The sequence below is a fragment of the Colletotrichum fioriniae genome (assembly GCF_027942845.1).
Source record: "Colletotrichum fioriniae strain IMI 355084 chromosome Unknown scaffold_4, whole genome shotgun sequence".
Taxonomy (NCBI): Eukaryota; Fungi; Ascomycota; class Sordariomycetes; order Glomerellales; family Glomerellaceae; genus Colletotrichum; species Colletotrichum fioriniae.
The window spans coordinates 83,893-97,834 of NW_027076840.1; the positions used below are offsets into that span (position 1 = coordinate 83,893).

Below are 13,942 nucleotides of genomic sequence, written 5' to 3' on the forward strand. Positions count from 1 at the left end.
TCAGCCCGACTTGGCCGCGGCTCCAGCCGTTTCCCCAGCCTTGACCCAGTTCGTAAAGTCTCTCTTTTGTTTCCGAATGTCGGCAAAGCCAGGCCGACTTTCGAGAATGCGAAACGGGTTGCCAGCGTAGTCCTTCTCCACCTCCCCGCTGCCCGTTAGGAATCCCATCTCGCCCTCTCTTTCAATTTTGCCTGCCCACACGCGCCACTCGATCGGCCGGAGGTTGGGTGCGCCTAAAACCATACCGAGGACGACGATGAGAGTCGCCACGGCCGCCTCGATTGTAATGTCCGCCGGCAGCGACGTGGTGGCCGAGGCAGATGTTGCTAAAGGCGAAGCTGCTCGGAATGACTGCAGCGCAGAGTGCTCTTGCGCAGAGTAGCAGCTGTTCAACAGGACATGTGTTAGTACAGTTACGAGGCTAGCTGCGGAACAGAAAATGGGAGAGAAGAGACTCACGCATGGCCGAGGAGAAAGAGGCCAATGGCTGTGATCGAGCGCGAGATCCACGTCATGATGTAGGAGCGTACTTGGCGCGAGCCCGTTGGCGCAATGCTGATCAGCTGCCAGAATGTTAACACTTATTTTTGTTGACTGAATTGATGCCGGGCAAGATTTGAGACTGTCCCGGGCGTACCTTAAGGTAGCAAGCTCAAGAGCTCAGTAGGTGGGGTGGGCGAAGGGCGACGGGCAGGATGGACCAGGCTATTAGCTAGGATTGTTTCGATGTTAAAGTCGATGGTGCCGGGAGCTTTGGCATTCCGCGTGCGTGTTGCTGCAGCCTCGTTATAGTGGTTGCGTGTCACTTTGTGGGGAAGATAGTGCACAAGCGAGACTCCTGATAACATACTAACACATTGCCGAACCTGGCTTAGTTACATATGGCCAACCACACGTGTATCGCCCAACCCCATCCGGATTGTCACTTGTGCATCGCAACCCTAGGAAACATATCAACGGCTGGATCTTATTGCCATGGCATGGAACCTCCTGCTCACAAGGGATTCCAAACCTCACTCCGCCCGCAAGCTGCCAGCCATCCCTAGGAGCGGGCCTGAGGGACGGGGCGTCGGACTCAAGATGAAGAGCGGCCATTTCTACTGATCAACACCAATTCAGCTCTCGGGACCGCAGGTCCTATCGTGATGGCACTGCAAGTTAAGAGCAATAAGTAGGTACTTGTATTTGGAGAGGCTTTAGCTACGGGATGTGCGCCCTCAATGGGACAAATTCCGGGCCTCCCTCCTCGTCGTCTACCCTTTCTCACTTGATGCTCGTTTGCCCAAGCACCGTCTTCAATAACACATTCATCTCCAGTCTCAACAAAACCAAACAGAAATGAGATTTCCGCCTACGTTCTAAGATACCCGATACTCCTTACGCCCTTCCTTTTCTCGGACAATGTACAAACAACAGGAGTGAGTCGATTCCGAAACAAATCTCCTTCCGCTCATTCTGGTTCTATCCAGCTGTTGGTGAAGTGGCTGCTGTCAAGCTCCTCCACTCTCCAGCTGCTCTCTGGTCCTCTCAGGATCTGAATCTGAGGGTCTGTCAGAAGACTTTCTTCATATCCCATACCATCAATCAGTTCCTGCCTTCCGTCGCCAAAATTAAGCGGATTCGTCCATCGCGGTAGCATATGATTGCTGTACATGTCGCCGTAGGCAGGACCTCCATGGCCCATTAGACCCGGATCAATTATCGGATCAATACCATCATGATGTGACATTGGGCCGTAATGGTCAATGCCGTCGTATCGGTGGTCCATCGATGGTGCTGCATAGCCCATCGCTGGTGACGGCGTCTTCCTGATGAGCACGTCTTCGACGAAGCCGGTGGCGTCCTGACGCTGGTGGACGCTCTGCTGGTAATACTGGCCGCCGCCAAGGCCGTTCTGACTGTATGGCGCTGGGAGAGGCTTTCCCGGGTTGCTGTAATGGTACATGGACTGTGTCTGCACGCCGAGACCCATGGGACTTGTCTGCAGTGGCGGGTAATTCTGGAAGATGGACGCTGGTGCTTCGTTCCTGCCGTGTAGGGGCTTCCTCACTTGCCTGCTTCTTGAGCTCGCGCGGCTGCCCCTCCATTCCATGTCGTCCATGTCGCCTTGATCCGAGTCCTCTTCTTCTCTCGCCTTGGGTCTTGGTTTCGACGGCGTGAACTTGTAACCCGGGTGAGCAAGCTGGTGATTCGCCCGCTCTTCCTTCGCCCATTCATTAAATTGGTCCCGAATATGTTCCGGCTCCAAAGGCCAGCCGGCACCGCAGACCTGAGATACAAGTTGATGGTTATTTTGCGTACAAAGGCTTTTGGCGAGGTTCTGATACGCCTTGCGGTACAACATGAAGGCGTTCATCGGTCGCTTGATCCGGCCTGGCGTCTTGCTCTCCTCGACCTCCTTCATCCGTATTTCCGAGGATCGCTGAACATAGGCCCCAATGTCCGCTACTGGGATGTGCGGTTGCTCCTTTGCCAATTCGCTCAGCGGACTCTTTACGACATCAACCTTCTTGGCAGACTTTGCCCGCTCTTTCTTCTTCTTGGGCGTTGACTTTTCAACACGTGATGCTCTCACTGCAAGCGGCTTGATAGTAGTCGACCCCTTCTGGATGTTGAGACCGCTACGTGTGGTCAACCCATCTGGGGGCCTCGACGGCGTGGGTGGCGACGTGTCAGGGGTACTGTACGGCTGTAGGGAAGCATGTAAGTGTCTGTATTGCCATGATGAACAGCGAAGTTGCTTACCTGGTGGCTCAACTCCCCGGACATCGGGCCATATATGGAGCTGACGCTTGTGTCATATCCATGACTATACGACTGTCGAGGCTTGTTTAGTACATGCTGTATTGATACACATGGAGCTGAGCTCAAGACGGGGCTGCTTACCATCTGACCATCGTGTGGACGATGTGAGTATGGAGAGTGGTGATCGTATTGCATGTCTTGTTGTGGACCAGGCGTACCGTATCGCGAGGGAGTTTGCATGCCCCCCATATCACTCGGGTGTAAGTGCTCTCGGGGGTAGGATGTGGCTCCTTCCGGGCGTATCAAGTGATGCAGTCCGTTCGGATAGATATCATCGTTCGAGGGAGCAGGAGACGGAGGACCGTTTTGTTCCATTCCACAGAGCTAAAAGCAATGAGGAAAGCTGTTGGATTTATCTGTCGACGGTTGCTAACCAGTGTTGGCTCACTGGGTAGCAAAAATAGGGCGAAGACGGTGGACTGAAAGACGAAGAAGCAGACCAAGTAATTTCTCTCAATGTTGCCTGAATCTCAAGTGTTGCAGATCCGAGAGGGGGTTCTGCTTCTTTTCCTAAATCTTCTGGTTGGTTTGTTTTTGTTATTCACTTGCGGTTGTCTCGGTACTCTTGTATGGATAATGTAGTCGTTGGACGATGGGCAAGTGTTGGTCTCCGATGGTAACACGGGGCAAGGCCTGGGTCAGGTGACGGATGTGTATGGCAGCGGACGCAGGCTCCCAGGTGAGTAAAGGAGAGAGGGAAGAAGACAAGTATGGCAGCAGTGGAGCAGAGTGCTTGAAAGAGGCAGCTGCATCCACAGATTATCTACATTCAGTAGATGTCGAGGAGCCGGTGATGGGGTGGTGTGTGCATGAGAAAGAAGGAGAGGGTGAGCTGGGTAGGATGGATCGGACGGGGGAGTATGTAGTAGTCCCCGGCGACCAGAGGGGGACGGGAGGTAGGGCTACAGAGAGAGTCAGAGATACTACGGGCAGCTCGTTCCTGAGGGGCCCTTGTGCCGGTGGCTGTTCAGGAAGTACCTGGAGTCTCTGCCTGTGTATGTGTCTCTGATCCGTATGCCTATTGCAGACGCAGCTGCAGCTGCAAGTATGCAGTGAGTTGCGGTGCGGTGTTGCAGGGACCAGGGATGGTCAAGATGGAGGGCAGGTGAACGACGTTGCAAGCAGCCGAGAAGCAGGGATCAGTGGTGATCTGGAACCGTTCTCCTGGGATATGGGAAGTAACCACAATGTCCAGCTGATGAAGGCCTGGCCAGGGCTGGTCAGGGTCAGGCTTATGAGGGTTGGTAGTATGACGAGAGGCCAAGCGCAGGAAACTCCATGAATAGCCTGTCTTCTTTCTCTTTGATGATAGGTGGGGGTGAGAGCGAGTGAGAGAGAGGCGGTAGAGTGCTGATGCTCTTAGGTGGTACCTTCGGGCTTTCTCTTATCGGCTTTGAGTGTTCTTGTTGTTGTTCAGGCGGTTGTTCGCTTCTCGTTGTTCCTCGGTGCTTCTCTTCTCTTTCTCTGCTCGTCTCCGGCATACATTGGCTATTCTTCTGACCCCCGCTCTTCCGGTCCCAAGATAGCAATGTTGGGTGAAGATGGTGATGGGTTGCCGCGCTGCGTCTTCTTGCCAGTAGGCTTCCTTTCTCTTTCTTTCTTGGTCCTTCTCTGGGGCGAGGACCTGGTCATGCACAAGCTGGACGGGAGTGCGGCGGTGTTGCAGAGGGATAGGTGGGAAGTTGAAATGGGAATAGGAGGCAAGGGTGAGCTGACTTGAGCTGAGCTGAGATGGCTGTATGTGTGGATGGTATGGGTGTGTATGTGTGTTAGAGAGAGAGAGAGAGAGAGAGAGCGTACCAGATGGATATCTGAGGGTCTCAATCTGAATCTGAGTCCGAATCTGAGTCTGAATTTCAAGCGAATAATAGATCCTGGTCGTGTTCAAAGAAACCCAGAGGCATATAGAAAAAGCCAAGGGAAGTCGGTCTTTGTCAGAAGGGAGAACCGATGAGAGGCTTCATTCATTCAACCCTTTGCAAGAGGGGAGGGGCGAGATGGGGAGTGAAAGAAAAGCGTTCGGCCGGGCTGGATGGTTTTATGTCTACATGTTACGCATGTGCATCTACGCAAGTTGGGCCTCTGCTTCTTTTGCTCTAGCTTCCCTTCTATGCCGTCGCTGGCTTCTCTGTGTCCGAAAGAGCATCTAGCTGATTGCCGCATTCGGACATGGGGTTGAAAGCGGCGCCGGGCGGCCGTACCAGCCTTACCAAGCCCTCACCACCAAATGGCAACCTATCCGTTGGTGCTGCTGTTCTGTTTGGCCGTCTTCGGTTAAAGCGAGCGAGAGAGATCCCCGCCCCTGCTGATGCCGGGGATGCTGGTGTCCGGTGTCCTGGTGTTAGGTTGTGTGTCCATATCGCGAACTCGGTCATATCGTCGGCTGCCATCATAATTACTCGTGTCAGGTCGTCCCAAGTGGCCAACGCGGCACGGAATCGATGCCATGCCATGCCATGTTCCTGCAAGACCTGGGTCCTGAACATGTATACGAAACTGGTCAACGTTGACGGGGGCGGTAAACGACGCAAATACACCAACATAGCGGCAGAGACGATGTGAGGAGCGCGGCGCGGCACGACATTGCTCACCAACAAGCAACAGGGGATATAAAGACAGGGCGGGCATCGCTGAGGTGGAGAGACACGCCTCTCCATATGAAGTCTGAGGATGCTTTCCAGCCAGAATTGCACGGGCGGTGCTGCATCTGCCTCGTCTGATGTTGCTACCAGCGCGGACATTCAGAAGTGACGAGACGCATCGTTTCCCTCTTGAACTGACGGCACGGCTCCCATCTGAACAGGGATTCATGTCTCGCTCTCTCCCCTCAGCCTTCGTCATCTCATCCCGTCTTCCCCCACCGGTTCACGCTGATAGCCGGTCAGTTCAAGACCAAGATCCATCTCCTGGCACAGTCAATTACGAGGGAATCGCGAGGGAACACACTCTAGTTCCAGCTTGACTGATGGCCTGTTCGCTACTCCTCTCGCCCTGTCCTGCACCCTTGTCTTCCCCCCATCCCTCTATTTTGTCGTGCCCATTCATACATGATTGAGCTTCTGACAATGTTTACTCTGACAATTCTCCCTCCTCAACTCACCCCTCCCCTTAGCCAAGCCACGCCTCCCCGGATGTCTGTGCACGTGTTCGTCTCTCCCTCCGCGGCTGAACATGCCAATTTTTTTTAAATTTTCTTTTTAGCATGAACAATCCGTGATAGAAAGCAGGGAAGGAAACATGGCGCAGGATTTTCGGAATAGCATCGGAAGAGAGGCCGAAGCAAGGGAGGCCATGCTACAGTCGATGTGATATCGTGTGAGGCAAAGGTTGAGAAAAGGAGGAGGTGATGGTACAAAACCGCTGGTGACCGGGGTTGGAAGATGTGATGTAAACATCTGAGGGTTGCTCAGATAGAATCAGCAGGATTAACAGTTTGAAGAGCGGCCAGATCTTGTAAGTATCTTGCCATGCTTACCTTATCCAGCATCAAGAGTAAAATGATCGGCAACGTGGTGCCCTGGCCTGGAGGAAGAAAAAGCAACGAGCCCCAGAGGATAAAGCTGGGAGTAAGGGTGGGAGTGGGATTGGAAGTGAGAGCGTGGGACGCACTGCCCTCCCCGTCCTCCACCAAGAACCAACGCAGCACCTCACGCAAGTTGCAACCACGCAAGACGGTTTTGGCAGGGAAGGCGAGGCAGGCGAGGCAGGCAGGGCAGGCGAGGCAGGCAGGGCAGGCGAGGCAGGCAGGCCGCACAGGCAGGCAGGGCCGGCAGGGAATTGGAATGTTTGTTTGCTCCTTCTGCTGCCGGAAGTGTTGGTGGCGTCAGTTCTAATTGGTCTTGTCCAGAAACAGAACGTGGCGCGCATTCCACCTCGCTCCTTCTTTGACTCTTCTACGTCGGCCTTTCCTTCCTGCCACGGTGCGTGGGGATCGGTGCATGTCCGGCTCTAAGGCACCTATCTCTTTTCCATCTCGTCTTGGGCAACATACCTTACCTTAGGTACCTTAGGTACCTTACCTTACTACGTGCCTACCTACTTTTGTAAAACTTTTTTTCGTTGGTCCTCGTCCTGGTCCCCTTCACTCTTTCCGGCTCATTTCGTCTCTTGGGTACCTTAACCTAACAGTAAGGTACTTCCATTTTTGGGCGGCACCTTGGATTGCCTGTCGTTCATCCCAAGTATGAGATACGGAACTCAAATACTTGGGTCCGTCTCTCTCTATCTCTCTCTTTCTCTCTTTCCTCCAAGGTACCATAAGTCATATTTGGAGCCATGGCCAACGTTCCTATCGCTATTCTCACTCGTCTGACATACCTTACTCACTCTGTTCGTTCGCTTCATCACAAACATGCAGCCCCGGTATCTGCATCGTCAACCGTGCACTTGCATCGGAACCAGGCCTCGCCATTTCGGGCCAGACCAGCAGATGGCCACATCCGTCCAGCTGGTAATTAAATGAAGACTACTTTACGGATTACCTTGCCTTACTTTCCAACTGACAACATTTGAACATACCCCCTTCCCCCCAGCCGACGTCGGAAGCTCGGCCTTGGTCGCTCGTTAATCGTTACTCCCCACGCTCCCCAAGCACCGTGGGCACCTCCTCCAATTGCAAAGCAAATTTATCTCGTTGTTTCCCATTCAAACCCACATCAATAGGAAACACTCGCAAATCGTCCCCACCGTGTCCAGGGTTTGCCCGACACACCCATGACCCCCAACGCGCGCAGTAGAAACCAGCCTCTGAACTGCATCTTCAATTATTATGCATCTGCTCAATCCTTTACCTTACATAGCACATCGTCTACTCAGCAACTATGTGTTTGAATTCTCCCCAATTTTGCTACACTATTCTCCGCTCTTACTCGGCCTTGGCCAGTCGAACACCACGAAAAACCATCAGGAATTTCTGATCCTAGGGCCAAGACTGAGGTGAGGCATACCTGAGTTACCCACCTAGTGTTGGCCCAGCCGGAGAAATGAGAGTTTCCGGTCCATAAGGTTCATATCTTCGGCTAGCCCGTTGTATTCCGAAGGATGCCGCCTTCTGCAGAGTGCGGGAGAGCTACCGCACTCTCTCAGTCAGCCTCTGACCTAGCCGGCCTTCCCTGACCTCCGGACTCCAGTTCAGCTTCTCCATCCCCCTCGACCTTGGCCGCCATGCTTTCAGACGCCCTAAGGGACTCTGCCCGGTCGTCTGCCATCCGAACTACTCGCCCGTCATCCTGCGCTTGCGGCTTACGCCTGCAAGCTACTTTGCGCCATGTCTTCGTCCGTGCCTCTTGGCTCCAGATCTGGCCCTAGAGCTGGCTCAGAAAGTCCCCTAGTCTGCGTCTTACTACGTAGTGTCTCGTCCTGACTCTTGACGGCGGCCCCATCTCGCCTCTGTTTCGCTCTCTTCTCCACATACGCAGGCACTGGCCGGCCGCGCTGCAGGCACACAGGAACAGCACCGGCGGTGGTACGGTGGGATGGATGGATGGATGGTGGGATGCTGCATCCTCAGGCCCCATGTCGATCCCAACGGAGCGTATCCAATGACATCCGATAATCACAGCCGGTCAGATCTACAAACTACCACACCACACTACCTACGAGTACCAAGTTCCAACATACCAATTCCCCGACTCCCGTTGGCCCCCGCTCTTTTCGTCTAGTGGCACATCATCTCTAGACGTCCACAGGCTACGGATACCGCCGCATGCATCTGCGCATTCACTCGTTTTTCCATTCATGCAAGGCACCTGTTCTTGCAGGAGCCATGCATCACTAGGCTGCTGTAACGGCCCCCCCGGCCGGTCCTTAACTCTTCATCAGTATTCGCAGAACTAGGAGTTGAGAATCAGATCCTCATAAACTTCGGTGAGAGATGATGTCTGGGCCCTGGACTCCCATGCCGCCGCCGCCGTCGCCTCCGCCATTCCCGCTAGATGGTATCCGTATCGGCGTTTACTTCAGGTCCAACACGACTCGCGCTCATCTTGGCACTACTGTGAGGTAGGTTGGCTGATGTCTTCCGGCTCCAAGGTAGCCCGCGGTCGTCTCCATTCGCCTCTCCACTTTTACGCATGTGCATGCATGGCAGCATGGGCACGCCTACCTCATGGCAGACTTGCAGTCCTCCTTGGAGACTGTCCTTGCCCTCCTCTCATGCTCCTCGCTCATTTCACTTGCTCATACAGTTCTGGTCAGGCCGTGCAGCCGAAAGACATGCGGTGAGGATGTGCCGAGATGCAAGCCCGCTCTCAACTGCCTCCCTTAAAGGAACATAATATCAAGGACGCCGTTGCTCTGCAACCCGAGGATGGCAATGCGCCATCTCCGGTGATAGCACACGGCGACGGCCGGATATGGCCCGTCATGGTCCCGTACCGTAAGCTTGAGGGGTCACATGCCAATGGTGATGTCTTCTATGGTGGATATAGACCACCGCACGCTGACGATCATCTGCTATCTCAGCAGCCCGAGACATCCCTCGAGACCACCGGGAAAGCGACGTCAAGGATTCGTGCCAGGTCAGACCAGGCGAAATCTACCCTGGCTATGTCTGTCCTCGTGGGCCCGTCTTCCCCGTCTTCCCCGTCTTCCCCGTCCAAGACATGAGGGAACCGTTGCATAGGTTGCCGCTCAAACCATCGCCCGAGCCAGTCTCGAAGCTTAGGCCATTGGTTCGTTGATTGATCGACGAGAGGTGATTTCTTACTTTGACTCTTCACCTTTTGTATTCCAGGCACGGGAGTGGTTTGGTAAGTGGGATATGCGGCCCAGGCCGTTCAGATACAGCCTTGCGAGATAATCATCGTGGCCGGCTTTGGTGCAGCTGGTTATGCTCTCTCCCAGTAAGAGCGGTCACCTCTGAGACATGCGGCGGCTTACCCAGGGCCGTATGGAACTACGTTCAAACGGACCTCACGGAATAGCTAGCGTGTACTGCCGCTCGTGAAGCTTCGTCTGACCTTGAACACGACCAGTCTCTTGTACCAAACACTTGTTGCCATTTGCACATCTCTAAGGAAATGAACCTGGTTAACCCCACGCTCGATCTCATTCGCAGGGATAGCAATTTTCCCCGTCGTTTTGTCTCCAGCGTAACTGACATAGATCGCCTTCACATGAGCTTGTGTTTGGGAATCTTCTACTCGTTACTACCTGAGGTATTCTATGCAGTCGTTCGTCATACAAGTGTTATCCGTATACATCCAAACAGCCAAGTCATGTCCACTCTGTGGAAGGGTCATAACAATTCAACCACCAAGGCAGAAGCCATGACATGGCTTCTGTACTTCTTATACAGGAGTGATTCCGCGTATCCATCGATTTAGCTGTCTTGCGCACGCCTCAGATTCTCCGTCTTGTCTCAAAGCGCATTTGGACTTGCACCTGGAGGCTGTGGCCGTCGAACAGGCTCCGCAGGCTTGATAGGTGGCGTTAGTATCTGCTGACGTGGGGACGGCGAAAGCGTCGCGACAGGCGGTAGGACGGCAGGGAGAGCAGGCGTTTTGATGCTTGGGGGCTGCGGACGAGGCACGGGGGGAGAATGCTTGGTCGGAGAGAGTCCACCTTCAGGAGCGGGCAGCGTGAATGACGAGTGTGCCGAGCCCGGAATGCCATGCTCGCGACTGATGATGGGCGTGGCAAGCAGACTGGAGTTTCCATGTCTGGGCGATGAGACGTCTCGCGGTGCTGGTGTGGTTCTAGCCCGCGGTGGGCTTACAGGCACATTGCCGTTACCGTTCGCCAAGGACTTGTCAGCACTCTCACGATGAGCTCGCCTTTCATCACCATCATCACTCTCAGGTTTGGGTGTTTTTGGTTCCGGGCTGGTCTCCTTGGCTCCATCTGCCCCTCGAGGTTGGGTTGGTGATCCAGAGCGGCGGCTAGTGATTGCAGACTTTGATAGTGCCCCAGTTTCTTGCTTGCGCACCGTTTCTCCCCTCGATGGAGCCGACCCAGCATGGCCTGTCGGGCTCGACTGGTGGTTGCTCTCCATTGACGGCTGCTTCGCAGGCGAGGATGCTACGTCAGCTGGGCGGTTCACCTTGAGCTTAATAGTCGTCTTTGGTTTTGCCGCGGCTTCTTCCTCACGCCGCTGGCATGATTGGCAGACGAAATGAAACTCTGGCTTCTCAGCTTCCGTCTCGCTAATGCCGAGGCACTTGCTGTGCTGCCAGACGTTGCACTTCTCGCACGCCACGCTATGTGTGCCGTCGTCAACCTGGCCGTAAACACCGCAGATGCAATCGAAGATCCAGTCTTCCTCCTCGTCTTCAAGCTCCTCCAGTGCTCGCATGTTCTTCTCTATCTCGGCTTGCAGCCGTCGCTCCGAGATACGACCCGAGCCACTGCGATTGTCCTCTGAAAGTTGAGAGAGTTCGCGTTCATGTTGTAAGCGGCGAGCCTCCCGTTCCTTCAGTCGGTTTTCTCGGGATATCAGTCTCAAGTCCCGCTCTCTTTCGATCTTGAGTTGCTGCTGCTCTTGTTTCTTTGCTGCGGCTCGTTGGACTTGCATGACTTTGGCTTCTTCCTGGGCCTTTTCTTCTTGCTTCTGCTGCTCTGCCTTATTCGCGATACGGCTAGAACGCTTCGCATTTGCCATCTTGGCCAGATTCAACAACTCTCTCTCTCGCTGCTGCTCCTTGCGCTTCCTCGACTCCTCCTGCTTCTCTAGGATAGGAAGTAAATGCTCCTGCAATTGGTCTCGCAAGATCTTCTCGTTGTCGTCCTTGGTTTTGTGGAAAGACGCAATAATCTCCTGTACATCTTCCAAGCTGACAGCGAGGCATTCCCATTTCATGCTGCCGAGGCCAGTGTCCTCGGTTGTGTCCCCAGAACTATCGGCCGGTTCATTTACAGACTGGTCCGCATGGTCTTTACCGTTTGGTGCTGAGAGGCGCCGTCTCTTATTTGAGCGGGATCCGTATTTGGCAGCTTTGGCCTTCTTCTTGGGAGTAGATGGGTTTGGCGGTTCAGTCATTCGATAGACTCTATTGTCATCGAGAACAAAATACGTCCGATCGTCTTTATCCCAGCCGATGGGCTCAATCCGCTGTCCGGACCTGTTAGAGCACCAAAGCATAACAAAAGAACACTCGAGTACTCACCCAGCTGGTCTGATCAATGTCCTTTTGTTCTTCCATCTTCTCCCTGACGCGCTCGGGGCGAACCATAACCCATTGTGTCATTTGTTGAAGAATTCGTACCTGCGTCCCAGTTAGACACGATGCGCCGGCCCAGAGATTAAACATGAATTTGCCTTGGTCAAGACATCGAAGTCCGTGAACTTGGCTGCAGTTTCTTCTGTGCCAAATGGGTTCTTCTCAGGTGCTCTTGCTAAGTATTGTCTTCGTGTGTACTCGTCAAAGAGCTCGTGTCTTCGACAAGTTAGCATGGGAAGCTCTTGCATGCGACAAGCGACATTAACAATATTGAATAACTTACGTGAGGCCACGATGCGACGAAACGAACTTGAGTAAGGCGAGACCGATATCCTGGAGAACAGGGGCATTCGGCTTTAGGCATTCGGCCTCAATATCCTAGAAGCGAGCAATCAGTGAATGGTAGCTCCCACGGGATGTTTTGAGTCCGGGCAAAGAGTCGCAAACCTCAGTATCTAGGTTGTCATCAATCTTGACCACTTTGCCAAAGAGATAGATCCACTGGCACAGATTTGCGAATTGCCATTGATTCCGTAAGCGAAGGAGCAGGGAGTCTTCTTCTTTCGAGCCATTCTCAGTCTCCTGCAGTGTCCTTTTGCGAGACGAGACCATGTTTGTGCTTGCGTTCTGCGTTGATGCGCCGAGGTGGTCGAGGGAGGAATTATTGCGGCCAAAAATCGTGGGGTTTGATGATGCTCGGAAAGCTTGCTGGTGACGTCTTGGGTATAATTTAGGACTGTCGCGTCATTGACACGATATAGTCGCGCCCTGAAGCGCCGATGAGGTCAAGGTCTCGAGGAGGTATGTTCGGATTGGGGTAGGAGGCCGGCCGTCGATCAATCGAAATAGTCTGCGGGTCAACTGTAGGGAAGGGATCGTGAGGTGATGACGAGCGGCTGACGGTATGGACCGAGACGAGAGCTGATCGAGGAAGACGAAGAAAAGAACACAAGGTGGGCATTCGACTGAGAAGAAACGGAAGTTGAATGCTGGGGGCGTTGCTCAGTACTAAAAGGTGAAATAATTGCAAGGCGAGGCAAAAGACACGGGATGAAGTCGAGTGGATGCAATCAAATTACGGAGTACTTTACTTTCTGGCGTGGATGAACGCCGAACGTCAGTGCTACATTCAGCCTACTCGATCTTGTCTCTGGACGCGTTTGGGCCGCGGCGTAGCTAAGGTACAGGCGCGTGGGCGCCTGCCCGGCGGGTGGCACCGAAAATGGGTCCGAGCTTGTGCGCGCTGACGGACAGGGAACCTTCCCAACGTACCTTACCTTGGGATACCTCCCTTCCAGATGGTACCTTCAGATTACCTAAGGCAAAGTTACATAATACACTCATGAAGGACAGAACGGGGTAGGACCGGGGGTCCAGGACGGAGGTTGAACACGCGGCGGCCGGTGATGCTCGGGAAGGAGTGGATCCATCGGGAGCACGACCGACCCTTTTGGTCTTCCCTCTCTTTCTCTCCCTTCCCGGGCAATTTCAAAAATCCTTCCTCGCATCTTGGCAATCATCCCTGCTGTATTTGAATACCTCTCTGATGTGGGCCCAAGGCAAAAAAACCCAATATCGCTCTACGATCATGCGTGTACTGATACTTGCGTCTTGTTTACTGTATCTACTTATTCGCAGAATCCCTCGATGCTAATATTCATGGCATGTACGGACACTCAGATCACGGCTGATGGCGATGAGGATGGTTTTGGGACCTTAGAACAAAGTTACGTAGTCATGCTCCACAGCGTCGGCCGGACGTAGCCGACACGAGCTGGGCACTGGGCACTTTGCCGTGCTTGCCAGCGACAACCCGAGAAGTAGAATTTCGGGGGGGCAGGTGTCCCCAACACCACAGGGCAGAGACTAGGTATTGGTTGACCCTATCAACAATAAACGACCGGACTGGATAGTTTAGAGTCCTACTTGCCTACTGCGTACCGACAGTACGACTAAGGCAGAGAGCACACTATTACGAG

At 53.7% G+C, this 13,942-nt stretch overlaps 3 protein-coding genes across 3 annotated transcripts; all 3 read right to left on the reverse strand.

Moving 5' to 3' along the window:
- Positions 1-515, reverse strand: N0V96_003899 (uncharacterized protein; the record flags this gene model as incomplete). Its single annotated transcript, XM_053187965.1, has 2 exons — positions 1-385; positions 460-515. 2 exons carry the CDS (start codon positions 513-515, stop codon positions 1-3), a joined length of 441 nt encoding a protein of 146 aa, XP_053053927.1.
- Positions 516-1,450: 935 nt separating this feature from the next.
- On the reverse strand, positions 1,451-2,940 carry N0V96_003900 (uncharacterized protein; the record flags this gene model as incomplete). Its single annotated transcript, XM_053187966.2, has 3 exons — positions 1,451-2,689; positions 2,746-2,817; positions 2,887-2,940. 3 exons carry the CDS (start codon positions 2,938-2,940, stop codon positions 1,451-1,453), a joined length of 1,365 nt encoding a protein of 454 aa, XP_053053928.2.
- Positions 2,941-10,165: 7,225 nt separating this feature from the next.
- On the reverse strand, positions 10,166-12,575 carry N0V96_003901 (uncharacterized protein; the record flags this gene model as incomplete). The annotated part of the gene is made up of 5 exons (XM_065756969.1): positions 10,166-11,854; positions 11,910-12,008; positions 12,074-12,179; positions 12,247-12,341; positions 12,411-12,575. 5 exons carry the CDS (start codon positions 12,573-12,575, stop codon positions 10,166-10,168), a joined length of 2,154 nt encoding a protein of 717 aa, XP_065614182.1.
- Positions 12,576-13,942: the final 1,367 nt, after the last annotated feature.